At 44.5% G+C, this 27,544-nt stretch overlaps 1 protein-coding gene across 1 annotated transcript in view; it reads left to right on the top strand.

The window, feature by feature from the left end:
• The window catches only part of cacna1ba (calcium channel, voltage-dependent, N type, alpha 1B subunit, a), a 46,090-nt gene that overhangs the window by 5,899 nt on the left and 12,647 nt on the right, over positions 1–27,544 (top strand). Inside the window, exons 3-20 of the mRNA XM_066712471.1 lie at positions 3,403–3,499; positions 3,900–4,060; positions 4,880–5,017; positions 5,698–5,899; positions 6,929–7,093; positions 7,484–7,594; positions 9,261–9,344; positions 11,404–11,520; positions 11,640–11,705; positions 12,655–12,746; positions 14,909–15,059; positions 15,407–15,534; positions 17,905–18,001; positions 22,479–22,584; positions 23,604–23,711; positions 25,919–26,034; positions 26,470–26,603; positions 27,253–27,388. Coding sequence (XP_066568568.1) covers positions 3,403–3,499; positions 3,900–4,060; positions 4,880–5,017; positions 5,698–5,899; positions 6,929–7,093; positions 7,484–7,594; positions 9,261–9,344; positions 11,404–11,520; positions 11,640–11,705; positions 12,655–12,746; positions 14,909–15,059; positions 15,407–15,534; positions 17,905–18,001; positions 22,479–22,584; positions 23,604–23,711; positions 25,919–26,034; positions 26,470–26,603; positions 27,253–27,388 — 2,209 coding nt within the window. The remainder of the gene's footprint in view (positions 1–3,402; positions 3,500–3,899; positions 4,061–4,879; positions 5,018–5,697; positions 5,900–6,928; positions 7,094–7,483; positions 7,595–9,260; positions 9,345–11,403; positions 11,521–11,639; positions 11,706–12,654; positions 12,747–14,908; positions 15,060–15,406; positions 15,535–17,904; positions 18,002–22,478; positions 22,585–23,603; positions 23,712–25,918; positions 26,035–26,469; positions 26,604–27,252; positions 27,389–27,544) is intronic.

Below are 27,544 nucleotides of genomic sequence, written 5' to 3'. Positions count from 1 at the left end.
ACTCTTTTGTCCTAATCAGAAAAGTCCCTAATAATTTAGTCTTTGTCTCATGCAGAGTTTGTTCTCCCTTGTTTAAAAAAAAAATTAAAAAATGGCGTCTCCATCCAGAGCTTGGCGCAAAACCTGTTGTTTCCCCAGCAGCTCTTTTACATCGTCACACGCTGTGTGGAAAGTCACATCAGGTTTTTAATATTTCTGGAACCCTTTATCCCTCCCCCAGTCCTTTCTGCTATTAAAAATAAAATAAAAACTTTAAATAAACAATTGACAGATTAACTAGCATATGTATATAAACCATTCTTTTTTGGGATTTTTCAGCTTGCTGTGAACTCCTTCCTTGATTTCTGTTTTGAAATGGGTTTCTTTTGAGAGCTATCAGAGTGTCATCTCCTGGGTCATGTGCAGTTTAACCAGTGGCCCTACTTACTGTGATAGCATGGTAGACTAATGTGCATCAGAGCATGGTATTGCATGGCAGTGTCCTAGCATAGAGGAAATACTCATACCATGATAATAGAGTACGTGGCCGAGCTGCAGTGCCCTCTCCACCCTCAGAACAAAAAGGCGCTAATTTACTCGTTGGCGTCAGTGTAATTTGGAAACGGGAGTCTGTATTTTTACACTGTGGCAAACTGCGTGTGCCGCTTCAATGTCATGCTCAAGTAATTCAGGTGGGTGGTTTGGTCACAGTGTACCTGCAGACCCTGTTGTGCTAAATAACATGGTTCAGAAACCAAGAAAATGTCAAAGAACATTTTATCTATACACTGAGAGGCTGAGGAACGCAGTCGCAAGATATTGATCTCCAGGTAGAGGAAGCTGGGGTCTTCAACAATCCCTGTGACTAATTCAGTCTGCTGTTTCTCCTAAAGAGTGGCAAACACACAGAGCAGTTATTGTTTGCATTTTTATGTATCATTTTCCATTTATTTAGACTTCATTTATTTTTACAGCTGTACATTTTTCACATGGGTCTGGATGTGGGCCCACGAGCCTCTCTAGACTGACTCTGTCACTCAGACACTCACTTTGTAACAGGATGTACTCCAGTGTTTCCTTCAGAGGTGTCACTTGGCAGGCAGGCTGGGAGTTGTGAAGATAAGCAATAGAGAGTGCGATCTGACCGGTCGCTGTCCCGAAGCTCTGATCTCCGCACAGTTCTGACTCCAGTCTGGGCCCTGCAGGCTCCTTTAGACATTTTCTGCTTCCAGAATAAAACTGCTTTACGTGATCAGCTTAGCAAATCAGCAGGAGAGCATCAATCTGGATATGGAGTGGTTAACATATTCCTGGGCTGTACGCCCCCCCAGCTGTGTAAATGAAGGGAGTGCAGGCTTCTCTGTAAGAAGTCAACAGCCCTGGCCCTGTGGGCCCGTGATAGGATGTTCTTGCTGGAGGATGTATTTATATCAGCCCATCTCCCCTGACTATAAAAACACTAGGCCAGGGATTCCTTCCTGCAGAGCGCACAAATATGTAACTCGGAGAACAAATCAACGTGTGGCACAGAACGGACTGTGATAAGGGCCAGTCCTGCACTCAGTCGTTAGTAAATCCACATCACCAGCCTTTTAACCCCAAGAGCCTTTGAAGAGTGTGTGTGTGAACACTCCCCGCCCCTGTCTCAGTTCCACTCCCCAGGCAGCCATGTTGCCCATTGAGGCTAGAACTCGAAAAACAAAGACAAAGCAAGCAATCAGAAAAAGGCACGACCAGGCCAACACAGATTTTTGTATGTCTGGCATTCATCTTACAGATAGGTTTCTATATTGGACTTCAAGTGGCTTAAATAACAGGGAGAGCAGTGTGTATCAGCTGAAGGTATTCCTTACTGTCCATGCTGTACTCGCGCTAAAGGCAGGGAGATGTTTATTTTCATTGCTTGATTGATTGATTTTTTTTTTTATCACTTCTGATATCAATCACAGTCACATTGTCCCTCTGCGGGCATTTTCTTTCTCCCCCAGCCAGCGTCTTCCTTCAGCTTTGTATCTTATTATCAAGGGTCGCACGTTGTTGAATCATAACAAAAACAGACCAAAAAAGGTGCTTCCAAAAAGAAACTGCTGCTGTTTCTTTTTATTAATCAATTCTTGATTGTTATTCTACAGAAACCCAGACCCTGTCTGTGTGTGTGTGTGTGTGTGTGTGTGTGTGTGTATATATATATATACACACATTGTATATATATATATATATATATGTAACAAGTCAAATTAGTTTATATATGTATATATGTGTGTGTGTGTGTGTGTGTGTGTGTGTGTGTATATATATATATATACACACATTGTATATATATATATATATATATATATATATATATATGTAACAAGTCAAATTAGTTTATATATGTATATATGTGTGTGTAACAAGTCAAATTATGTTTCCCCCAGCCCCATATTGAGCCCCATACAGATTTGTTTATGATGATGACTGACTCGTGGGGAGGGATGTTTCTGTAGAATAATCCATTGACTACCATGCATGCAGTAGCTGCAGAATATGTCAGGTAAACCCATGTAATCCCTTCGGCATTACATGGACATACACGTGAGCATGGTCTACAAGGGCATGTGCTGCAGGAGTACCAGTCCGGGTAGGGTCTCAGTGGGACAGCAAGTCTGAAAAGGGTGTACCACCTTCTAATTCAATTAAACTACATTGTAAATACTGTACAATTTTATATCATGGGTATTTGCAAAATATTTTGGGGAAGAGAAATATTGGATGTCTGCCGGTACAGTATTAAGGATGAAAAGATAAACTTGTTTGAAATCTCGTTTGTTTGTTTTCCCCTGTTTATTCTTTTTAGTTTTGAGTTTTCATGTGGGATGTTTTTCCTTCTGCATTCTCATGAGTTCAGGCAAGTTCAGACCATGCTCTCTCGGGCTGACTTGGGAGCATCTGACAATGCAGACATATTGCTGCAGTTCAGTAGAGTATGTAAAGACTCTTCCATACAGGAGCTCTTTACAGTGCTGTTCTTGTCATCGTCCCCCCCCCCCCCACCCCAGCCAGTGTAGCTGTACACTGCAGCCAGGCGTAGCGCTGCGCTCAGAGTGACTGACTGCTTCTACTGTGCATGCATTGCTATTGCAGAAATATATATACATGTCAGTAACTACAAAGAGTAGTTTAAACACGTTTTTGTTCTTGTCCTGCTCTGACAGTAGGTACTAACAAAAATGTCGTACCTGCAGCATTTATCCTGCGGTATTTTAAACACAGCACAGACCTAACTAACTGCGCTGCAGGATCAATGCATGCCCAGGGCGGGGGGTGCGGAATTGCAGGCAGTAGCTTTGCTGGTTTGGTCACACTGAGCCTGGCAGCTCTCCGGCACCTTCCTGCACACGTGTGGGGGAAGGGCTAACACCTGTGTGGGCTTGTTCTGTGTAGAGGGACCAAGGGGAAGGACATCAACACCATCAAATCCCTGCGGGTGCTTAGAGTGCTGCGTCCCCTGAAGACCATCAAGAGACTGCCCAAGCTGAAGGTACAGTCAGGGCTGCAGAGACTTTCTGCGGAGGAGGGAGGGGAGTGTTATTGGGTGGTGGGGGGCTTTTATATGAATATGGATTAAAAAAACAAAAACTAGTGTACTCTGAAAACTGAATCTGAAATTTCCTATAAGTAGGGAATGGGACACAGAGCTGTGCGTGTGTCTCCATCATCAAATACAGGGGTTGCTTTGGATTCTGTGAGACACAAGAACATTGTACTGACCACACATCGTGCATCTCCCAGCCCCCCCGACACTCCATTCCTGCAAGAACTTATTCTGCAGTCATTGTTTATTTCCTTATTATATATAGATAAATAATAAATGCAAAAAGTGGAGCAGTTTGTGTGAGTGAGTGTGTGTGTTTAAGGTGGCCGTGCGTCTCTCCCCCCAGGCGGTGTTTGACTGTGTGGTGAACTCCCTGAAGAACGTTCTGAACATCTTGATTGTCTACATGCTCTTCATGTTCATCTTCGCGGTCATCGCTGTGCAGCTCTTCAAGGGCAAGTTCTTCTACTGCACCGATGAGTCCAAGGACCTGGAGAAAGACTGCAGGTACGGGATGCTCCGCCGTGGGATGACCATGCTCTTCATCTCAGTGCTGTGGCAACAGAGGCAGCACAGGATAACATATGATTGGGCGTTACAAATTCGGGGACTCCAGGGGATGCGGTCGATTTTAGTTTTTTTGTTTTTTAAATAATGTTCTACAATTATGCAAATCACTTCATGCTGGCAGTACCAGCATTTGCAGAGGTTGTAAGCTATCGACGATTACGATTCTCCACACAGGGACATCTCTTTTATGAGTTTGTGTTCCCACAGCTTCTTTTTCAGATGTTAACTAAAAGCTGAAAAAATGTGGCTGATCTGATTTCCCTGATATGGCTTCCATCTGTCTTGCAAGCCCTGCAGATTTGGGAAAGGAGTTACTATGAGTTTTATTAGTTGTTTGGTAGATGCTCCCCCCACAAAATGACTTACAGACTAGGAGGTGAACTGTGACATTAATGACAGCTGCTACAGAGTTGCCTGGAAGAGGCCCCGCGGACATGGGCAGGGAGCTCCGTGTCCCTCTTGTTGCTTCAATTAGTGAAATGGTGTTGTCCAAAAGTACTTAAGCAAACTTAAGCCAATTTGCAGTGATGCCTGTTCTGAAAATTGCTTGCATGACTTTGGTGACATCATTACATTTTCAGAAAATGCTGCTGTTTTTGTTTCAGAAATATATCAGGAATTCTGATCTGACGCTCTTCTTGTCTGTGTGTTTGTGCGTGTGTGTGTCTGTGTATGTGTGTGTTTGTGTGTGTTTGTTTGTGTCCATGCACGTCCGTATGTCTTGTGTGCGTGTGTGCATATGTGTTTGTGTGGCAGGGGTAAGTTCCTGGACTACGACAAGAGCGACGTGACAGCACAGTCCCGCGTGTGGAAGAAATACGATTTCCACTACGACAACGTGCTCTGGGCCTTCCTCACCCTCTTCACTGTCTCCACCGGCGAGGGCTGGCCCACGTGAGTGTCCCGGTCTGAGGCAGTGTACTCACTGAGGCACAAGATTAATTAAATCAGATAGACCCATCAGAACTGATGTCCCCCTTGTTCTAATCGAGGGTCCGCTCTCCAGCATTAAAGCAGGTTGGCCTGTTACCCAGAATTCCCCAGGGCTGCTCCTCCTGCTTGCTGCTGCTGTACTTTTTGTGAGTTGAGATCAAAGGTTGTGGCTGTCAAGGTGCTTGAAGACGAATCCTTTTGAAGTTGGTTTCATGAGTCAGTGATATATGAAAATCTTGATGTATGTTATGAAGCGTTTCTCTGTGAAATTATTCTTTGGAATGTGCTCTTGATAAGGTAAAATGGCCCTGGGAAATGGACCAAAATAAAGAATGTGTGTGTATCTATCTATATATATATATATATATATATATATATATATAGATACACACAATAGCTATACCTGTTCTGTAAGCAGGTTTCTGTGTAATTTCATGCAATAATCTGTTGTTACTATTTGTCTGCTTTCAAGGTGAAAACATTAATTTCAACACATGAATTATCAATTATTAAGTTGCTCATGAGACCGCAGGGCCTGTCTCTTCAGAGATTGGAAGACAAAATCTAAGCTTTCTTGTTGTTGTTTTAGTTTTTTCCTCCCTGTGTCTGAAATTTGACTGCCTCCCCTCCTCTCCTCCCAGTGTACTGAAACACTCCGTGGACGCCACCTACGAGGACAAGGGTCCGAGTCCTGGCTTCCGCATGGAGATGTCCATCTTCTACGTGGTGTACTTTGTCGTCTTCCCCTTCTTCTTTGTCAACATCTTTGTGGCCCTCATCATCATCACCTTCCAGGAGCAGGGGGACAAGGTCATGTCTGAATGCAGCTTGGAGAAGAATGAGGTAGTGTAGAGATGTCACCATCTCTTCACCTCTGGTCTGCCAGACATACACACCTACCTACCTTGGTAGAAATGTGTGAGGGGGGTTGTGGTTGTGTCACATAGACTTCCATGGTTCCTTAGTTTACACAAGAAACATTTAAAAACATTAAAACAGTTGAGTAGTACAATCAGTACAAAATGCAATAAGCAATGCAATAAGCAATGAGCTAACAATTGCAGGTAATACAGTTGAATGCCAGATGTCTGTTAAATAGAGAATTTGCTGTAACAAACAGAAGTGCCAACGATACATAAGCACACAGGAGCATAAGGAGGCATTGTTGAATGTAGTATTTAATAGCAAGAGTCCTGAGCAGCCCAGGCGGTCAGGCTGCTGTATTACAGGTACAGTCTGCCCAGGTGTGTCTTGAGTATTTGTTGTTTGTGTCCTACTTTTAACTTCCAGCTGCAGCTGCTGGAGTATCATAATCACCTTCCACACCCCTGCTGCATGCAGCCATGCAGTGCCCCTTCACTTCCTCTATAATTAGGTTATAATTAGGTTTTTCATGGTTTGATTATAGACCCAATTAGTCCTCTACACATCTCATTGCACGGCATTACTGAGTAAGGCCAGATGAGCTGCCCCTGGGAAGTGGCAAGACCTCAGTAAAGGGAAGAACTTGCATTACTTACAATAATTTTCCCCATTCTTATTGAGTTTGTGTGCAGATACACGGTATCTAATGTGTGTTTTACAGTGCTGGAATACAGGTGCTCTGCGTGCCCTGCGTCTTGGTCCGGTGACTTGTATATGTACTGTTCTTCTATATGGACTCGTACTTCACATATATAAATACACACATTCTTATTGTCAATTCGATTTTTTGTTTAATTTGTATTTTTTAATTTTTCCTGACTGGTGCACATAATCAGCTGTGCAACCTGTCTGCATGCTGTGAGGTCATGATAGTTTGATCTGAATCTCTGCTTTTCTTTCCCTCTCTCCTGTGCTCTCCCTCTGGATGAACATTGCGGTTCTTCACAGCGGGCCTGTATTGACTTCACCATCAGTGCCAAGCCCCTGACCCGCTACATGCCCCAGAACAAGCAGTCCTTCCAGTACAAGATGTGGAAGTTCGTGGTGTCTTCGCCCTTCGAGTACTTCATCATGGCAATGATCGCGCTCAACACCGTCGTACTCATGATGAAGGTCAGTACCCCTTGGCTCCAGTAGGGGCAAAGGTGTACTGTCACCATTTGCCTGTACTGAGCCTGAAGCCCATGTGACCTTATTTTTATGGCATTTCGCAGGAGAAAATTTAAATTGTTGATTTGTTTGTTTGTTTCAGATCTTGGTTGTTTGCTTTGGTTGATTTCTTAATTCTTGTAAACACATTTCATACAAAAAAGGTTGTATCAAAAGCATTTCTTTGTAGGGATGCAGTGATACAGAAAATCAATAAAAAGAAACAAGCAAAACTAAAAGTGTGGACAAATGTCTTGAGTCTGCTGTAAATGTATATGGTGTTGGTGCATGGTGCATGACTGATCTGTGTGCCAGCGTCCGGGCGCTCCTAATCTGGATCTGTTCTGCCCTCAGTTCCACGGAGCCCCGGATCTGTATGAGAGCATGCTGAAGAACCTGAACATTGTGTTCACTGGCCTGTTCTCCCTGGAGTGCATCCTGAAGATCATCGCGTTCGGGGCTCTGGTAGGGACTACCGGCTCGGTCTCTTTTACTGATGCATTCATGTAACAGTATTCAGTATCACTAGTAGCAGCAGTAGTTAGTTAGTTAGTTATACTGGTGTTAGTGCTACTATTAGTGTAATGTACTAAAGAGCATCACTGCACACTATGAGGCTTTCTGCAGGACGGGGCTGAAGTGCCCAATGAAGTCCTTGATACAATACAGAATTGTATTACATCAGTAGATCACCTGTCTAATTTGAAGGCCAAACAACACCCTGAACCCCAACCCGAGCCCAAACCTCAATATCCATCTAGACCCCTACAGATCTACACCTGATTCAGGTAACCCAGTGGAAACACGTCCCCAGCCTCCAGTGATAGTTCAGTGAGACTCTAGCCCAGCCCAGCCCAAAGTGTAATCCTAATGTGATCACCGAACTTCATTTGAATGACCACAGGGGTACAGTGCTGCAAGTAACCAGCCAATCCATTAATCTTCCAGGAACATTAGCTTCTTGTGTGGATTTCTAAAATCTACTTTCCATATTGTTCTCCCTCAAATGATTGTACACCAACCAGTGTGAGACAGAATATGCTAAAGGGAACGTAAGACCTGTCAGCCCAATTTACAGAGGAGATGTCTGCCACTGAAGTATAGAATTTAGACTGAATAGATTCACTCCCATGTATATGTATATGGGCAAATTTAAAGCTTGTGTATATTATTAGTATGAGTATTGTTATTTATTTTATTTATTGTTTGCAAAAGGTACTACTAAGGTTCTAATCTGAGTGAAGTCCCAGTTGTCAGCGTCTTGGTTTACTTTCTAGGCAGGGTTAGTAGCTGCTGGATTTTGCATTGCCAGTGACAAGACAGATCTCCCAGTAGTCAGAGCCAGGCTGGCACCCAGCTCCTGGTGAGAGATGATGAATGACTGGGGCACGGGATGATACATCTTCCCAAGGATTGCCCTTCCGACTGTCAGAGCGTGTCATTAAGTCTGGTCTTCTGTCCCTGCTTCTTTTTTTTGGAAGCAGATCAGTTGACCTTTCAACCCCGCCAAAGCACTTAGTGTAATTCAGAAAGACATTATCTTCTCCTCCTGTCACCCGTGTCAAGATAAAAACTGTCGAAAGTAAGCAGTGTGTCCTGCATGAATGTATGTTTCCTTCAGTGGCAATGACCAACAAATAAATACATGGCAGCCGAAGAGGAAAGCTTCTTGTCATGTTATATATATATATATATATCTAAATCCCACTATAGGCTTAGGAAACAGACAGCAGGGTATAGTGAAACATGTCTTATTATACACAGTGCTCAGATATCAAAACATAGCAAAGTACAGGCCTAATCTGAACATGTTACAGGTCCCTCTCGAAACAAGCACTAATACCGACAACAAGACAAACACTCAGCAACCAGTCCAAATACATGAAGAACACATTTATTAACTGTCATTTGCAACTTTTCAGCTAAGGTGCAACTAAACCATCCACTGTGCCTAGTCAGTGTGTATGTATGCAGCTAGACAGTGAGAGAGAGAGAGAGAAAGCAGGCAAAATGGTGGAGAGTAGCTATTGAAAGAGTTATAGAGCAGGTTAAACTGATTCTTGTCACTAATCTGTTATAACTAATCCATTATTTGTATTTCTGTTGATCTATCCATGTCTTTTCTATGTAGAACTACTTAAAGGATGCATGGAATGTGTTTGACTTTGTGACGGTACTGGGAAGTATAACCGATATTTTGGTCACAGAGATTAATGTAAGTACATCCACCTTGCATATTAATCGAACTTCTTTAATTAATCAAAGCTGTGTGTGTGCGCTAAACTGGGGTATACAGTAAATAACAATCTGAATAGTACCCTGGAGCTAGGGACTTGAAATGTGGTCACTGGTGACAATGGGAACAGATGTTTTTTTTTGCTTTTGTGATAAATACCATATGCAGGAAATGACTTTGGATCTTCTTCGGTAGTGATGGCACTAGAGCATGGAGAATAACAGGGGGGATTAGCAGAAGTTCTGAATACAAGCAGTTTTCTGTTCTTTTTCTTGTTTTTACTGATTTTGTATTCCATAAATCAGAGCTGTGAAGAAATATCTCGGAAAAAAGGTGCATATTTTCAGTGGCTCAAATTATGGTAGCAGAGTTACAAGAGACACACACACAGACTCACAGATGAACACACACTCTCACACACACACACACTCTCCTGTCAGAGGACGGTGTTCATTAAATTCTGCATGTTCTGGCCAGCAGAACAAACTGTTCTCAGCTGTTGGCCAGAGGAAAAAACTAAAACAAAGCAAGAATAAAACAGTACAAGTTAAATAGATCTGTGTAATAATATCATGTGGATGAGAAACCATTGTTCTAATCGTAATTACAGTTCTCATAAACCAAATTTCCAATGTTTCCACTGTGCATTCATGTGTTTTTTTTTTCAAGGTTGACATGTTAAGTATTAATGCATATCTCTCTCACTTTACACAGGTGTAAGTCCTGTCTAAGTGGTTAGAGTTCGCGACCCTCTCTTTGCTCTCCGGCACTGATTTCTCCTCTCCTTGTCTCTCTGTTCCTTGTGATTTTTTAAATTGATTTATTTAAATCGTCCCCGCCGACTGACGCCTTCCCCCCCGTCCTGCAAAAATGCAAATGTTCCTCCATGATATCCCGAACCCCCAGACTACGGTGAGTCTCCAAACATCACTGCCCTCCTCCCTCCTGCCCGTGTAACTCCTCCTGCCTCTCTCTGTGTCCCTGTCCACTGTGTGTTCTTCTGTTACTAGTTAAAAAAAAAATTGTAATCAGAAAAACTGAGGTTATGGGCATTACAATAAAGCAGAGCAGTAACACTATATTAAAGAAAGCAGATACAGGTAAATCAGTAAAGAGGACGTTCCCTGCTGTCGGTCTTTGCTCTGTCAGATATTTTCATTAACGAGGGCCGGCTGCAGCAGCTACAGCTCTCTGTTTTTGCGGCTGTCAGTGGGACTGGGTCATCGCAGCCGTTTATGAGAGAGGCTCCCGGATTAGAATACAGAGCGGGGCAGAATACAGGACTGCTAATGACTCAGAGCACAGAACTGCCTGCAGAATGAGCCCCAAGACCCGCCACGCTCCCCGCCTCAGCAGGTGGAGCGAAAAACGCAATTTAAACACAGTTTAAAATGCAAATTGCCAAGACTGGATTTTCACCGTGCTCTTCATAACCGTGGATTTTTGCTAAAACTATTTCAGGATTTGTAGTAGAGTTGTAGATATAGTAACTGGGGGATGGGTCCAGGCTTCAGCCACTGTTTCCTCATGTAAACTCACTGATCCCTCCAGTGAGCACAGGTAGTCAATGGCATCTTCCCCAAAGCTGGCAAGACCTTTCTGCACTGTTGTATTGACAGGGGCTGTAGATCATATAAACACACTATGTCTGTGAGGAAAGAGCACTTCTACAGCCAGTTCACCACAACGACAACGGCAACAACTCCACTGTGTGGTGCAATGCTGGACTTGGGAGTAGCTCAGGGTTGTTGGTTGATTATTACACTACTATAATTTGTATTATTTATTTCTTACCAGATGCCCTTATCCAGGGTGACTTACAGTTTCCAAGGGAAGCAATTTAAGCATTACAACAGTGCAGTAGTACAATCAGTACAGAATACAATAAGCACACATGCAAGTTCAATGAGGTAACAAGTGTTGTTAACAGCACTGTTAATGCACTCTAGAAATAAGCAGATAAAGTAGCTGGAAATGTGAGGAAGGCACAAACGCCACCCGAGTGTGAGTCCATGTGAACCTGTCCTTCTCTCCGCAGAACAAGCTGATCAACCTGAGTTTCTTGCGGCTGTTCAGAGCTGCCCGCCTGATCAAGCTCCTGCGCCAGGGTTACACCATCCGCATACTGCTATGGACCTTCGTCCAGTCCTTCAAGGTGAGCGCGCCCATGTCCACCTCCTCAGGACGAGTAGGGACATCGCCCTCTTCTTTTTCCCCCTCGCTCCTTTAAAGAAGCGCACGTACAGCAGTCACACCAGTCTCCTTCTCCTGCAGGCCCTGCCTTACGTCTGCCTTCTGATCGCCATGCTGTTCTTCATTTACGCCATCATTGGAATGCAGGTGAGTGACGCTGGCATCGTCTTCTCTACACAGCCTAGTAGATGGATATCACTGCTTTACTAGGACTAGGGTGTCATACGTGACAGACTATTATCACCACTAAAGTGACTCCAGTACCATACAGTATCTCACAAGCGAATATCACAAAGGACAGTTCACTACATAAGAACATAAGAAAGTTTACAAATGAGAGGAGGCCATTTGACCCATCGTGCTCATTTGGTGTCCATCAATAACTAAGTGATCCAATGATCCTATCCACTATAGGCTGCTATCACTACAGAGTGCCGACTAGACTGCAGTTTTTAATGGACCCAGCAATAAATTACAGCACTACAGTACAAGACTGAGTGCCATCTCTGTTGAGTTACAGCCAGCCAAGGTTTAATGTTTATATGACAAACCATATGTATTACCTGGCCCTGGTTTGTTTGGTAGTGTAGTGGGGCGGGACAATGATGGTGCTCTATAATTGTTGACCCCTCAGTTTAATCATAAAAATATATTAAAAAAATAAAAATAGAATTTATTTATATCTGTCTGAAACAAGTCTAGTAAGACAGCATGGCATAAATCCATGTTTCTCGGGGGATGGGGGGGGGGGTTTAATGGCAAAATCTTAATTCAAAATGACTGTAAAACTGCGATAGTGCTGTATAAATGCAACACAATCTGTGCAGGAATACGCACCGGAGAACATTATGTAACAGCCCTGAAAAAAAGGCTATGATAGAGTTTCCAAATTCATCCCAGCTTCAGGGCCTGATCAATAATGGATGCACATTTCACTGTGATTTAGCATCATCTCCCTCGGAAGTCACATGTTAATCAGAGGCAAAATCCAGGGTGGTTTTCAAGCTCCAAGCTGCCTGGGCTTCAGGGTTCTGGCTCCGGCCCTCGGTCCACAGCTTGGCTGATGGAGTGAGCGTGACTCTGTCGTGTGTTCCAGGTATTTGGCAACATCGCGCTGCAGGATGACACAGCCATCAATCACCACAACAACTTCCGCACCTTCTTCCAGGCCCTGATGCTGCTGTTCAGGTAAGCTGCGGAAGATGGATTGGGCCATTAATAAATAAATAAATAAATAAATAATGAGAGGCCCTGCCATGTATGAATTTAATTCTCATTTTCATTTAATTGACTTTTAATCTGACAGTCTGGGGTAAGTTCTATTTCAGAGTTTCCTTGAGGGACGATGTGGCTGTGGATATAAAGCGGCTGGAACCATTAAAACAGTCAGATATATTACTAAAAAAATAAACAGTCATATCCTCAGATGGGAAATAGTCTGACGTCTGTAAAAATACATAAATAAGCGGGCCAGATTGACCTTGTGCTGGGTTCACCCTGAAACTCAGTGTAGTGGGGCTAGATGATGCAACGCTGTGCTTTGCCCCGTGACCTGTGTCTGAACCGATGTGTTTAATGTCCATCTTCTCTTCACCCATCGCTCTTCCTTTGTTAAGCCCCCTGATTTACGCATTATCTGCATTTTAAACCACCGCACTGAGAGCAGCTCCAGGGCTCGGCAAACCCAGACCTAGTGTGCTGGATTATAGTCTACCTGTCTCCCTATAACTGATTTACTGGTATAATTGTCTCTGATCGACCATTTCCTAAGGCCGTTTAGTCAGGGATATCTATATTACTTATTCAGACATGACGCTGGGGTTAGCTCAGGCCCTACTGGCCCTGCTGTATTAGGGCAGGTGGCTGCGATGCAGTAATGGATTTCCCTATGGGATCCATTAGCCTGCTTGCAGATTGTGCTTTTTTAACTCAGTGGGGCCTCAGCTGTGGCCAGCCGGCTCTGAGACCCTGGGAATTGCTCCTCCAGGTAGAGAGCAGATATTCTGAAATGCCTCTGTGGTATGAGCCTTCTTTGCTGGCCTGTCTTACATAACTGAAACACTTTGTGTTAGGGCTGGGCGATATACCAAGTTTTTGTGATATAGTAGATATATTATTTAACTTGAATACTTGAATCACGAGTATCGAGTTTATCATTTTTATGCAAGTTTGTATAGCTGCAGATCCGGAGACCATGGAATCTGGGAGGAGTAATTGTCAATATTATTTATGCAGCCAATCACTTTGCAGGAAATGCCTGTCAATCATATATTAAGTGGCCAATCATTTGCTAAAGACACTTATCAGTCATTTTGTATTCGGCTAATCACCTTCTTCATTTATAAAAGTAAGCAGGGAGGAGAAATGAAGCAAATGTGTCTCGGTGGTGTGTTACTATTGACAAATTTTCACTGATGTTAGTCAATTAGAAGTTTTGAGGTAATTAATCAAGAGATGCATATATAAAGTTGCATGTTGTTTTTACAATCAGATGGGTTTGTGGAATTACGATCTTGAATGTTACACTCGTTAATGTTAATATATATATAATTTTACAGCACTTATGTTGTGTGATTACTATTACTTGTGTTGTTGTTATTTGACAGTCAATTACACTGTATGTGTGTGTGAATATATATATATATTCATATTCTGCGGGTTTCCTAAAGTGTATTCCGCAGGCTTGAGTGTATTCCGTGCTTTTTTGTCAAAATTCTGTTTGACAGTTTTTTAATTTATTTAATGTACTCATTTAAAACCAGGTAAAACAAAAATCAAACTTACCATGACAGACTTATTTTGGATATTTAATGATTATTGTTTGAATTATAATGTCTTTGGTCACCCAGCCCTACTTTATGTATGTAGACTTGCAAGAAAAAGTATGTCACACTGTGTTTATCTGTTGTTATGATTTAGATGGAAATTAGACTATATTTTAGGAGCGATTTATGCAGGTATCCAGGTAATTCGAAAGGGTTCACAAACTTCTTGTTGCAACTGTATGTATGTATTTATTTATTATATTTATGCATTCTGTCATGCTTTGTTGACCCTGTGATGATACACCAGTCACACCACTACCTGGTCCCCTTTCCCCTGAGCTTGCCAGCGGCTGGGTGTGGTGGGTAGAACAGAAATGCAGCTGTTTATCCTCAGAGAAAATGAGATGGCCATTTAGCCAGGGTGCTTTTATCCAAGCAGGCCAGACACGTGAACAGTGTGACACCAGCCTCAAAGGCACAAATCTGGGGTTCGTTAGTGTGGGTCATAAGTTAAATGTAACTCTTGCCCTATGGGGCAATACTTTGTAGCGCTGACCACCTCTTCCTGTCACCCCGGGTCTGCAGGAGCGCCACAGGGGAGGCCTGGCACGAGATCATGCTGTCCTGCCTGAGCGAGCGCACCTGTGACAATCGCTCCGGCTCCACCAGCAAGGAGTGCGGCAGCGACTTCGCCTACTTCTACTTCGTCTCCTTCATCTTTTTCTGCTCCTTCCTGGTGAGTGCCGCTGCCTCGGTCAGGCCAGGCGGGGCCGGGAGAGTCTCACGGGTTCCAGTGTGCTGTTGTCATAGAAAGAACCTTGTGTTTTGTATGACTTCTTTTTTTGTTGTTGTTTGTTTTTTATAAACTGCATCATGTGAGTCATGTGAAGCGCAGATTTTGCCTTGAAAAGGGATTGTCTTCTCTACTCTATCACTAGCAGCACCATAAACACACAGAATTAATTCTGGTTGAGCTTAGCACGGTGGTTGTTCAAACTGTGTGCACGTCCACCGACATGGCACTGGGCGTGTGAGATCCCTGCGCTGCACCTGTCACTCTTCCCTATCTGTCTCCCCCTGCAGATGTTGAACCTCTTCGTAGCGGTCATTATGGATAACTTTGAGTACCTGACTCGAGACTCGTCCATCCTGGGGCCTCACCACCTGGACGAATTCATACGCGTCTGGGCGGAATACGACCCCGCGGCTTGGTACGTGTCATTCCTCACAAGTTAAACACACTTGTCTTTATTTCCTATGCACCATCCCTGTTGGTTTATGAACAAGGAGATGTCTGAATTAGGCTTCTGTCTAATGTTTGGACAGGCTAACACTTATACATAAAACCTTTTTTTTATTTTTAATCTGTACTGTTTTGCATTTCATTACTGTGTTCTTTCGTCTAGCTCTGACGCAAAGCTTAAAAGGATTTATTCCTTGTCTGAGCTTGACAGCACTTTAAACGCACACTGAGCGCACCAGAGGAGCTACAGATTTAATTTGAACAGAAGTGAACATACGCAGTACATTAATAGGGTTAAAGACAAACATTGGTGAGAAATGTAAGCTGTCCAGGTGTCAGACTCAAAGCCCAGTTCAGCACCCTTTGATTCTTCAACACTTCATGAGCTTTCTGAGATCCCCCTTTAAAACTGCCTTGGAAAGCCATGCTGAACCTTTTCGCTGTGGACTGAGACTCTGAGAAGGCAAAGCTGAATCTGTCTATAGCAGAATATCTGTGACCTTGGCCGCACAAGGCAAACATCAGCACAGAGACATGGAGAGGAGGAGGAGCACACCAGAGGTTAATAGTGGTGGTCACTGAAAAAGACCTGTCTCTCAAATGTTTATTTTTAAACTATTATTTTTCAAAGTTCAGTGACAACCTGTCCATAGAATTCTTTTTCTTGTTTTTTTTTCATGCAGAACCACCAGACTGGAAATAAGTGATCCTGTCATGTAGATTCCAGTGTTTCAAACACAGTTAGCTGAGATGCAATCCCAGAGCCAAGATGTTCCTGTAAGAACTGGATACTTTATTAAAAATGGAGCAGCTCACAGAACGGTGTCGCGTGGCTTAAAAATAGAAACCCCACCGTGACGTCTCGGCTTAATGCGTCATTCTGCGATCACTTTGCAGAAGTAATGGTGTAATAGCTGCATAATAACACACTTTATGTATTTATTACGCTGTGGCATAATAGCCCAGCACAATTATTGTTCCATTTCTTAGCACACATCCTTATCCAGAGTGACTTACAATTCTTACAGTATACCACATTATTTTTACATACAATTACCCTTTCATACAGCTGGGTTTTTACTGGAGCAGTCTAGGTACAGTACCTTGCTCAACAGCAGTGTCTACCACCTGGGACTGAACCCACGACCGAGTCCAGAGCCCTGACCGCTCCTCCACACTGTTGCCCGATTAAGGGTCAGCTAGTTAACTGATTCCAACTTTTTTTTTTTCAGTGGGAATGAGCCTTCAAAATGCAGCTCCCTACTATTATAAGACGGGTATTGTCCAACCATAATTTGAATACTTTCCTCTGATCAACTGATTTTATCTCTGAAAGATACAGACTGTGTATCAGTGCGGGTCTTGCTGTTTCTCCTCCCAAGTTCTAAAAACACAAACACACTACAGCAACAAAGACTCACAGGCAAGCCATCGAGCCACAAGCTTTTCAGATTCATCCAGTTACACTATGACATGAATCCAAAGCAGTTTGTTTGTGTGTTGTTTTTCTACCTCCAGTCCTCCAGGACTGCAGCTCAGCAGGCTCTGACAGGTCTGTGTCGTTCAGCGCCTGTACGATACCAAGAACATGGTTGAAGTTTCTGCAGTGCAGGGTTCAATGATCTCATTAAAAGGTGGTGGAATGAGCGGCAGGAGAGCGCTAGCCCTCCAGGATTGGACGCTGATGTAAGAGGGACACAACAGAGTCTCCACTGATCCCTCACAGTGACGCGCACGCTCAGACTCTGTGGCTCCGCAGGGGCCTGACATGCAGCCATTGGCCGCAGTACCATATGCTCCTTGATGACATGGCGATTGGAGAAGGGGGCTGTGTCGTTATTAACGAGCCTCATTAGCATCTAGCAGGGAAATGGATGGGTTCCCTTTGAAAGCTCAGTCTTGATGAATATGGGAGGATAACCTCTCTCCATCTGCAATGGAGGCTGAAGTGGAGTGGATTAATTAGGCACCACCTGTATACACGGCCGCAGCATTAAAGAATGTCTGGATGGTTTATGACTGAGATAACAATACAGCCAATGCTCACTTTATTGTGTGCAGCACCTTCATTTCGGCCTGTGAGATGCAAGCTCTGTAATATCTGGATGATATTCAGAATATACTTCTCCCTCGATTGAAGCGTGGGCAAACCCGTGGCTTGACTTGACCAGCACTCGATCGATTAAAGTGCATCAGGGAAATGCAATAATGTATATTTTTTTGTTTTCCCCACAGGTAACAGGTTAACACAATGAGTGCCTGTTCTGTGTGTGTTTTTTGTGTGTGATTTGTTTCTGTGTGCTCTGAATTGTCTTAACCCTGCTTATTCTCTTTTCAGTGGCCGGATTCAATATAAGGATATGTACAATTTGTTGCGTGTTATCTCGCCTCCCCTTGGCTTAGGAAAGAAGTGCCCAAATAGGGTGGCCTATAAGGTTTGCAACCCAGACGTCAATTCTTCTCAGCTTTCTCTCTAGACTAATGCCCAAAGCCCTGGCTGAATGGCTGTACCACCGTGCGAATGAATGGCTCGCCAACACTCGACCTGCCAGCCTTCTGAGAGTTGGCTTGTTGGTAACCAAGGCGGGAACTGAAACAACAGCTTCCAAATCCCCCAGAGGGGAGCGCTGAACGGGTGCGTCAGGCCCTGCCTCACCCAGGCCAGCCTTCTACAACAGGCGCAGTCGCATTCGCATCTTGGGAAAGCAACCCCACACCTCCTTATAGCCCATCTTGCCATTGTGACATCCCTAGAAAACTAAAATTATTTCCTGGAAAAATGTACAGCATCATTAAGCAATTTTAGCGTTTTGTACGCATTTATGCGCATCCACATGGGGTTGAATATGTATTGGATTGTGTCTACATATATTATACTAGAGCACAATTACTCAATTTGGGGAGCAGGTTGGTTTAGCTTGAGATATTTTGCCATAATGGGAACAGGATGTCATATGAATGTAAATATTGGAAGATGCGTTTCCCAGCTCCCCTTGGTTACCTACAGATGTCTCTCAGCATGTTGAATGAGGCATCCCCCAATAGACCACAGCCATCCTCCCATCACCATGATCCGTGTGTCACTCAAACGCGTGTCAATCCATTCCACGTTCTCCGGCAGGTATGAGAGGCTCTGGATGAGCGCCACCACGAACGGGATGCGTTTCTGTCCTCCGGATTCCCGAGCATCCTTCTCGGGGCAGAAATCGTGATCCCGTTCCCCATGTTATTCATTTGGAAATCTCAATAACACAGATTACTGTTTTGTCTGTGTGTGTGTGTTTGTTTGTTTGTTTGTTTGTTTGTTGGTTTTGCCCTTATGTGTGTATTTATTTTTTTGTCTTCTACTCCCTCCTCTGTTCTCTCCTGCCTCACCCTCCTCCATCTCTTTGTTATGATTTGTTTATTTATCACTTTATTGTTTTAAATTGTTTTGTTTGTTTTGTTTTGTTTTTTTTGCCTTTGCCGTGTTTCCCTTTCTTTCTCAAGTGGCCGCATCACGTACCTCGATATGTATGAGATGCTGCTGCACATGTCCCCGCCTTTAGGTCTCGGAAAGAAATGTCCAGCCCGAGTCGCCTACAAGGTAGCTAGTCGATGACTCACGCACTGCTGCTCCTCCTCTTTCTCATTGGCTTACAAATCCAGTGGCCGCAGCCAATCCCTGTGCTCGTATTGTGGCAGTGTTTTTGGTTCCTGTTTTTTTGTTTGTGGTTATTTTTTATTTCTCTCTGCTCTATCTATCGGCGTAGCGTGAACCTCTGTCTCCAGACTCCACTGCACTCGCCCATGACTTTGCCTAGCCTGGCGTCATTAAGTACTGCAGCATAACGATTACACTGTGTCTTGGGCAGAGATAGTACGCTAAAGCAGTTGTTTCCCAACCGGTGCGCCACGATTCCATGGCGTGCCACAGAGAGTTTGAAAAGTTGCACTAGTATTTTTTAATAAAATGCAGACATGTATAAATTATTTGTGGCAAACTTCAAGTTTGTTCAAACCACTTTCGCAGCCGCCATCTTAAAGTTGAAAAGTTGTGAAACTCCATAGTAGTTGCTGCTTGATTTGAGATTTTAGCTGCCCATACGATCAACCCCCATATAGGACTGCGCAATGGCTGGGAATAGCGACACAGACCTTGGGGGCCGTCTCTAAATATAGATCTCAGAAATGTAACATAATCAGTAAAACTCAACAGTAGCTGTGCAGTGAAGCACGTCAGGTTTCGTTCCGTTTTGTTTTGTTTTTTGCTGTTGTAAAAATATATCTTATTACCTCCCACTGATACACATATATCGCTTCTAGTACAGTTTGTTTTTGTGTCTGATCTATATCTATCCTCGTCCTCTTCCTCCTTTACTTTTTATTTATGTATTAATTTTATTTGATTTATTATTTTTCAACTTTTGGCAAACGCTTGTTATCGTTCGAAGTTGTGACCCAGTGGCCCCGCCCCCCTCCTCCGGCGGCCGTGGCGTCGTCCAGCCTCGTGCCTCTGTGACAATCATAGCTTCATTGGTTTGTGTTTGCTGGTGTGGTTTTTGTTGTGGCATCTGCAGCTGTTACCTGGTCTATTCTGGTATCTTCCTCACCGTGCTGGCGTGTGTGCGTGTGTATGCGTGTGCGTTCCCCAGCTCAAGCTGTCCCTGCAATCGGTCATGCAACCCTGCTCCCTCTCTTGCCCACCTACCACGCCCCCCTCCCCTCTCTTCCCTGCACCGCTGTCTGCACTGTCTGTGCTCGGGGGGGAGCTGAACTCTGCTCACTGGTCTCACACGAGGGCTCACCACCTCACCGAACCACGCTGAGCAACAGAAGTATTACACTGTTAATACCCACTATACAAGCATATATATCAGCTATTAAAGCAAGCATTTAAAATAATTGACAGTATAGCGGTGGGAGTCGCACTCTTATCGCACACCGATCTGAGTCACTTCATGTGTTCTGGGGACTGCAGGACACTTGGCCGCCTAAATTAATTTAGCACCAAGCACTGTGCAGAGCTATCGTAATACTGAGGTACATGCAGGTCTGTTTTTCTGCTTCAGTGGTTCAATTTGTACGTTAGCCGGCAGCTGGGAAAGACCACGATGGATCGAACCATGCCAGTATGCCACAGGAGCTGTAACGCCCGCCCTGTGTGTGTGCATATGCAGATTAGTTTACTGTAGTGTGTATTATCTTTTGATGCCAGGAAGGGAGGTATGTCTGCCTCTTATTTCTAACAGCTGCTGGGGTCTTTCTCTATTCTTTTTACTCAATGAAGAGGTGCTATATTGAGAAGCTTAAATATTGTATTACTCATCATTTTGCTAACATTGAGTTATGTATCCATTGCTGTGCTGCTTACCCAGCAGATAAGTTCCATCCTCTGGCTTTTCCCAGATGGGGAAATTGGGTTCTGTGGCTGAAAATGTATGTGCAAGGGTAACAGCATTGCCAAATAATACATGAATTCGATAAAAAAAGTCTATTTGTTATGCCAGGTTTAGAAAATAGTCATTACCATTTCCCTCAGCTGACCAATTGAAAGTAGTTTGAGATGTCCCTCGGTGGAGTACAATTCTGCCGGTAGCTGTATATGTTCCTAAATATCAAGTCATACAACAGAGCAAAATACAAACCAACTGACAAACACCGCTCTAGTGTGGCCAGTCCCAGCTCCCAGAGTGCAGTGCGGTGCCGCGTGTCACAGAGCGCGTCCCCGGGACGCTCCAAAATGCTGGCCCTGTGTAGGGTTGGGCTCTCCCCCATGGTTGGTTTCATCTGCTTGTTAATTGTCATGCATTTCTTTCTTTCTTCCTGTCTGTAACTTCCTGTCACTCTCCAATGAACTCACAATGACTTTCTCAGTAAGTTGCTATTTGAATTGAAAGTGAATTTTGTTTGATTTTGATTTCTTCTTTAGTTCAATTAGTTGTTAGTTTTTTCTCTGTCTCTCTCTCTTTCTTTATCTCTCAGGAAGAAACTTTTTGTGTGCTGAAGCTTTATTTGGAAGTGGTAGGAGTGATACATTGCGACTGTGTGTTACTGTATGAGTGGTCAAACCCCCGTCAACTCCCTGGGGGTGCAAAAAAATATATATATTTTCTGTTAATGAAAAACTATTTGGAAATGAAGATGGGGAAAGAAACATGGCTACATAATGCAGTATTGATTCCCAGAGTTCCTCCCTTGCATCTTAAAATCTGCCTAATTGGGTTATTCAATTACATTTTCTTTTGGCTGGAGGGCAAGAAATGTATAGATGAAGTCAATGCATGGATACTGAATAATAAACAAGACGAGACAAATTACAGAACATTGAAGATATTAATATAAATGTTGTCCACTTAGGAAAAGAAAAGATTTGTTTCCTTCATTAATATAAATGGGAATTCAAGATAATTGCTAGACAGTATGGCCTCCCGTTTCAACCACATTCCTCACAGAAAAAAAATCAGCCAAGCTGCAAAATACTTTGCTGATCTTTGTGTTTTAAAAAAGGGTTAAGCTAACAGATATATGTGTGTATATGTGTGTGTGTGTGTCTGTATATATAAACACCATTTTAGTTTTAGTTTGAAATGTTTGATTCATGACCCTCGCATGGCACTTTCAACATGACTTATCTAGGACCTATTCCTTTTGGATTCTCTTAGAGCCAGAGGCATTGCCTGTACGTCTCGGCACTCTGGACTGTAACAGTTCTTGCAGTGCGATGCCAGGCTGCCCCCATAATCCACCATGGCAATTTGCTTCCTTATCAGCACATAAAAAGTCGCTTGGGGAGATTCCTGCTACAGATTTAGTGCAATGCTTGTGAAGTGTGGTAAGAGGCGGTTCTGGACACTCTTCGGGGTGCTAACTTCTGTTGTGTTGCCCTCCCCCTCCCCCCCTCCACCCCAACCCCACACACCCCCCCTTCAGCGCCTGGTGAAAATGAACATGCCCATCGCAGACGACAATACTGTACACTTCACCTCCACTCTGATGGCTCTTATCCGGACTGCTCTGGAAATCAAACTGGCCTCAGGTACAAACAGAGCCGCCTTCTTGCCTGTTTGTTTGTTTGTTAAATTGGTATAATTTATTTTTTATTGTATTACATTTTATTGCATTATCATTTCAAAAGAAATGTATATAGAGAGAAACAAACACGCACACACCCTCCCCAGGCGGTCCCTTTTTACTGTACAAGCTGCAGATGCGTCCTTGGGTTTGAACATGTGCAGTACACACAACTAATAAATATCAACACGTCAAGGAAACAGAAAGACGGTAGGAGACGAAACAGGTGTACAGAGTCTCTTCTGACAGGGCGCCACCACCCGCCCTTCTGAACCGAGGGACCGAACCCAAGCCTCTGTGCCAGGCGCTGGAAGGGCAGTGCCGTGACACGCTTGAAGTTGTGACTGAGTAGGGAGCAGCTCCAGACCGCAATAAATAATCCAGTGTCCACCCGGCTCTGAGATTTAAGGGCTGAGCCTCAGAGAAGTGTGATAAACACCTAGGCTAACCACCCCCCCCCCCTGACACACACACACACACACACACACACACACACACACACGTCCTGTCTTTGTTCACTGCAGCGCGTGCCTGATATACAACCCTGCATCGCTGCCCTTGACAGATCACACCGCGCTGTGAAGTTTCACGCACCCGCTCTCACACATCTGTCAGTGTAGAACAATGCAGCCACTGTTTTTAATGATCTATCTATCTATCTGTGTATTTATTTATTTAGTTATTTTTAAATATGGTTTGTTTTGATCCATTCCCACGTGGACTCATTAAAAATAGCATTACTGGTGTGGAGCGTCTGCTCCAGTTGAGCAGTGCGATACAGCCATGTGTTTCTGCAGCTTAAGGACCCAGGCATCCTTCTCCTCAGACACCCATGAGTCCCCCCCCGGTCTCTGAGAAACACTTTGTTTGATAACTTTCTTTCTTACCGTCTTGCTGTACTCATGTTGTCCCCGTTTTCTCCGGCTCTCCTGGGCCACGGTGTGATGGGAGCATCTCACGGCCTGCTTTCCTGTCCCTCCACAGGGGTCGTGCAGCAGCAACTCAGTGATGCTGAACTCAGGAAAGAAATCGCCACCGTCTGGCCTAATCTGTCTCAGAAGACCACAGACCTGCTGGTGACTCCACACAGACGTAAGCACCTGGGGAATGTCGTCTTAAACAGTTCAGCACAGGCAACCAGCTCAATCCAAACGCTGGGTAAAGGCAAGAAACATGCAATGCAAACTGAGAGTGAAGTGTCAAGTGATGTTTATAGTTAGTGATTTAACACCTAAAATATCAAGCAATAGGATTAGGTCTCTCAGATAAGCAGCAAATACCATATAGAGAGAATTTAGAGTGTTCATGTATATGATATTTACTGCTTTGCTTGTTGGACTGAAGTCAATTCTTATTGGTTTTGTTTTTAAAGCATTAAAGCACTAGCTATATTCACCACTGTAACTCTCCTTTTGCAGCTGTTTCATGTATATGACTTTAATGTGTTGCGGATCTCTGCCTACACTGACGGCGGGGGGGTTATCATCACGCTTCCAAACAGCACATCGGCCTCAGAGAGATGAAACCTTGTGTGTGTGGTTTTTCGGTGTCGTTTGTTTAGGCTCGTTGTTTCGTCGTGTTGTTTTTTGCCTTAACAAATGCACCCCAGAACAGATACAGACTGCAGCCTTTCATTACCCAGCACCACAGACAGCGGGGCGTGCCGTCCTGTTGCATCAGAGCGTGCACTGCTCTCGTCAGTGGTGAGCTGCAGCAGAGAGAGAGAGAGAGAGAGAGAGAGAGAGAGAGAGCGCTGTATCAGTGACTGCAATGGATTTGAGTTGCTGGTTGCTGTAACTGGCTCCCCAAAGGCCTAAACACAAAGAAACACACACACACTCCGAGCCCCGAGTGAGTACTGAGTCCTGCTTCGAGAAACAAGGAAGAAACAACAGCTCCCTGTATCGAGGGGAAAAAGCGTCGTGCGAAAAATAGCCCCCCTGCCCCCCAAATCACCACCACCACCGCCTGCCGCAGCACCGATGAACATAACCCGGATCTGAGACATGCTGTTTCTCACATGCAATGCCCTGTCTCTCAGCATGTTGTGTTCTGCACTTGTTTACTGACATGAATATTTCAGCGTTCGTCTCTCTGCAGGGTTGAAGGCATCACACTGTGCCCGTGCCCTCCTAAGGAATACAGCAAAAAGACAAAGCTTTATTTAAAGAAAGAGAGACATAGAATACAAATAAATAGTTTTCCTGTTAATTTTCTCAAACTAAACTAATATATGATATATTAAACGGCTGTGATTTAATTGCATCTTTTCTGTTATGTATTTGAGAAAGTCTGAAGCCTGCGGATTATAGGCACAATATTTAATGTGCTGTAGCAACGGCATGAGCTGCTTGTGAACAGGTACAGTAATACACCCGCAGAACATACAGACCTGAGCTGGATTTTGGCCTTCAGCACAGTGACGTTGCTCTGCAGGAACTGTGGTTTCACCCGCTTTGTCTTGTCTTGGGTTATTTTCCATGCCAAAGCAGATTTAATAAGTAAATTAATAAATCCCTGTCTTCACTTTTAGTTTTCCGTAATTTTTTTCGTATTCGGCAGTCTTTTGTTAGTGTTCGTTTATGTTTCTGAGAGGTTGTGCTGAAGACACTGCGACCTCTAGTGGTACCGTCTGATAACATCACAAGAAAAAGAAAAACTGGTTGCTGACAGGCAACAGGCTGGTACCCGACAGAAAACGAGTGTGAGTTCACAGGTCGAGTGAGGGGGTCTCTTATTGTATTTAATTTCAAACTCCGGCAGTCTGAGCGAGAGGCCTGCGGAGCCTCTAATGGTAGCAGTAACGGTAGCACCATTGTCTGGGTGAGACGGAGTGTGTCAGAGGCCAGCTGTGCTCGTGAATAGTGTGCTCAAAGCCCCCGCACCAACCTCGGCCCACGTCATTCTGCACTTTTGCTATGCATGTATAAGAGCCCAGCACATGCATCAGCTGCAGCGAGAGCATTAGCAGCGCTTCTCAGGCATTGCTGTGGGGGAAGTCGAGAGGGGAGTGCAGTGTGCATAAATCTCACAGCAGCCGGAGTGCAGCAGCCCAGCTTTAATGGAACAGGGCCATCTGATAAAGCGGAGGAAATGGATATGAGTGCTAAAGGGTTGGGGGAATGAGGCGGGGATGCACGGATGAAAGATATGAACACCACAGAGGTAACGGGACTGTGATTTTAATTGGTGTCCGTCTTTGTCTGTCTGTTTGTTTTCTCCACCCTCTTCTCTTTCCCCCAACCCCCACCTTTCCCTTTTTGCACACACACACACACACGCACTTCCTGGGCCGTTAGCTAACGAGCTGACAGTGGGGAAGGTCTACGCAGCCCTGATGATCTTCGACTACTACAAGCAGAACCGCAGCAAGCGCATCCAGCAGATGCAGCAGGCGGCAGGGGGGATGCCACAGGTACGGAGGGGATGGGGGGGTGCCTGAGGCCAGTGCAAAGGGCCTAGTTTCCCCAGAGCACTGGACATGGCACAATATACCAAGCTGCTTATGAGCAAAACCCTCCAGGGGAAGAGGAATGTTTAGTGGGAACAGAGCAGGGTGGGAACACAGCAGGGTACCGCTGGTCACTTGCCATGGTGATTTTTCCCTGCTGCTGTTAGTTTCTCTCCACACTTTAGCTGCTCCTCTCCACTCTGTGTCTGAGCGGGAATCCCAGCGAAGGAGCACATCGTAAATATTTTTAGTTTTAAATGTAGACCCTTCTCTGTTTTGTTTTCTTGCACACCAGCCCCCTACTTCCTGTTTTCCGGGGGGTGAAAGTTCACATGCTGGGCCAGACCAGGTCGGCCAGCAGCTCCCGCCCACGTGCATCTTTTCTGTTTTGAACTGCAGAAACACAAGGTGAGCGCCCTCTTCACGCCCATCCTGCCCCTGACCCTGATGCAGGACCAGCACCCACCTGCCAGCACCATGAAGCCGCCAAGCCAGCCACCCAGCACCACCTCCCTCAACAACGGGGGCGCACTGTGAGTACCTGGGGGGGAGCTGTGAGGGACAGTTCAGGCAGCCTACTTGGTAATAGCTTGGCACACTGAGAGTGTCAATTTGGGAGCGCTATGAGTAATAATAATAACAATAATAGTTTTGTGCTCTAATATTATAATCTTGTCTAGTAGAAGAAGAAGACTAACATTTAATCTCATTTATCAGACAAAGGCCAGCCGGCAGTCTGTCTCACTGGCAAAAATCCGGGGAGTCAAGGATACTTATGATTTGATGTTAAATTCAATAAGGAGGTATTATCTGTTTGACCCTAAGGAGTCTATAAAGACATCAGTCATTCACGGGGCGTGTCACCAGTGTGTGGGAATGAATAGTGAACCAGCAGACCGCACACGGATGTACAGATCCCAACTGCTGTCTAGTGTCTGTAGTGGCCATCAGGCATAACTAGGTGTAGATGGAATAATTAATTTCATGAGTTAATTCATACACAAATAAATAACTAATTCCAATTAAATTATTTCCTGACAGATTTTTAATTTTTTATTCAGCATTGTCAAACTTTTAAACTGACCAGTTGTGCCTCTGGGTATGAAGAGGTTCGGGAAACACAGCTGTGGCTGATTGGGTGTCTCTGTACGTGTGTGTTTGTGTGTGTGTACTGGTTCACAGGCCGGGCCAGGATGGCACGATGAAAGCCTCTCCCTCCTGGGTCAAAGAGAAGCCGCATGAACTGTTTGGACACGGGACCCGGCGGCCGGTGCAGAGAGGGCAGTCTGAGGACATCCCCAACACGGTCAAAGCACAGGTACAGTTGGCAACCGGAGTCCACGGCCACGTGGCACGGCGCCCCCCTTTTTCCTGATTAATTTTGCATTGCTGTGTTGTTGTAACTGTTTGTGAGGGAGGGAGGGGGGGCGTGTAGTGGGGTAGGGTAGCGTTGTGCAATCTTGTACTGGCTGTG

The sequence above is a fragment of the Amia ocellicauda genome, chromosome 9 (assembly GCF_036373705.1).
Source record: "Amia ocellicauda isolate fAmiCal2 chromosome 9, fAmiCal2.hap1, whole genome shotgun sequence".
NCBI classification, from domain to species: Eukaryota; Metazoa; Chordata; class Actinopteri; order Amiiformes; family Amiidae; genus Amia; species Amia ocellicauda.
This window is presented reverse-complemented; position numbering and strand designations above follow the sequence as displayed.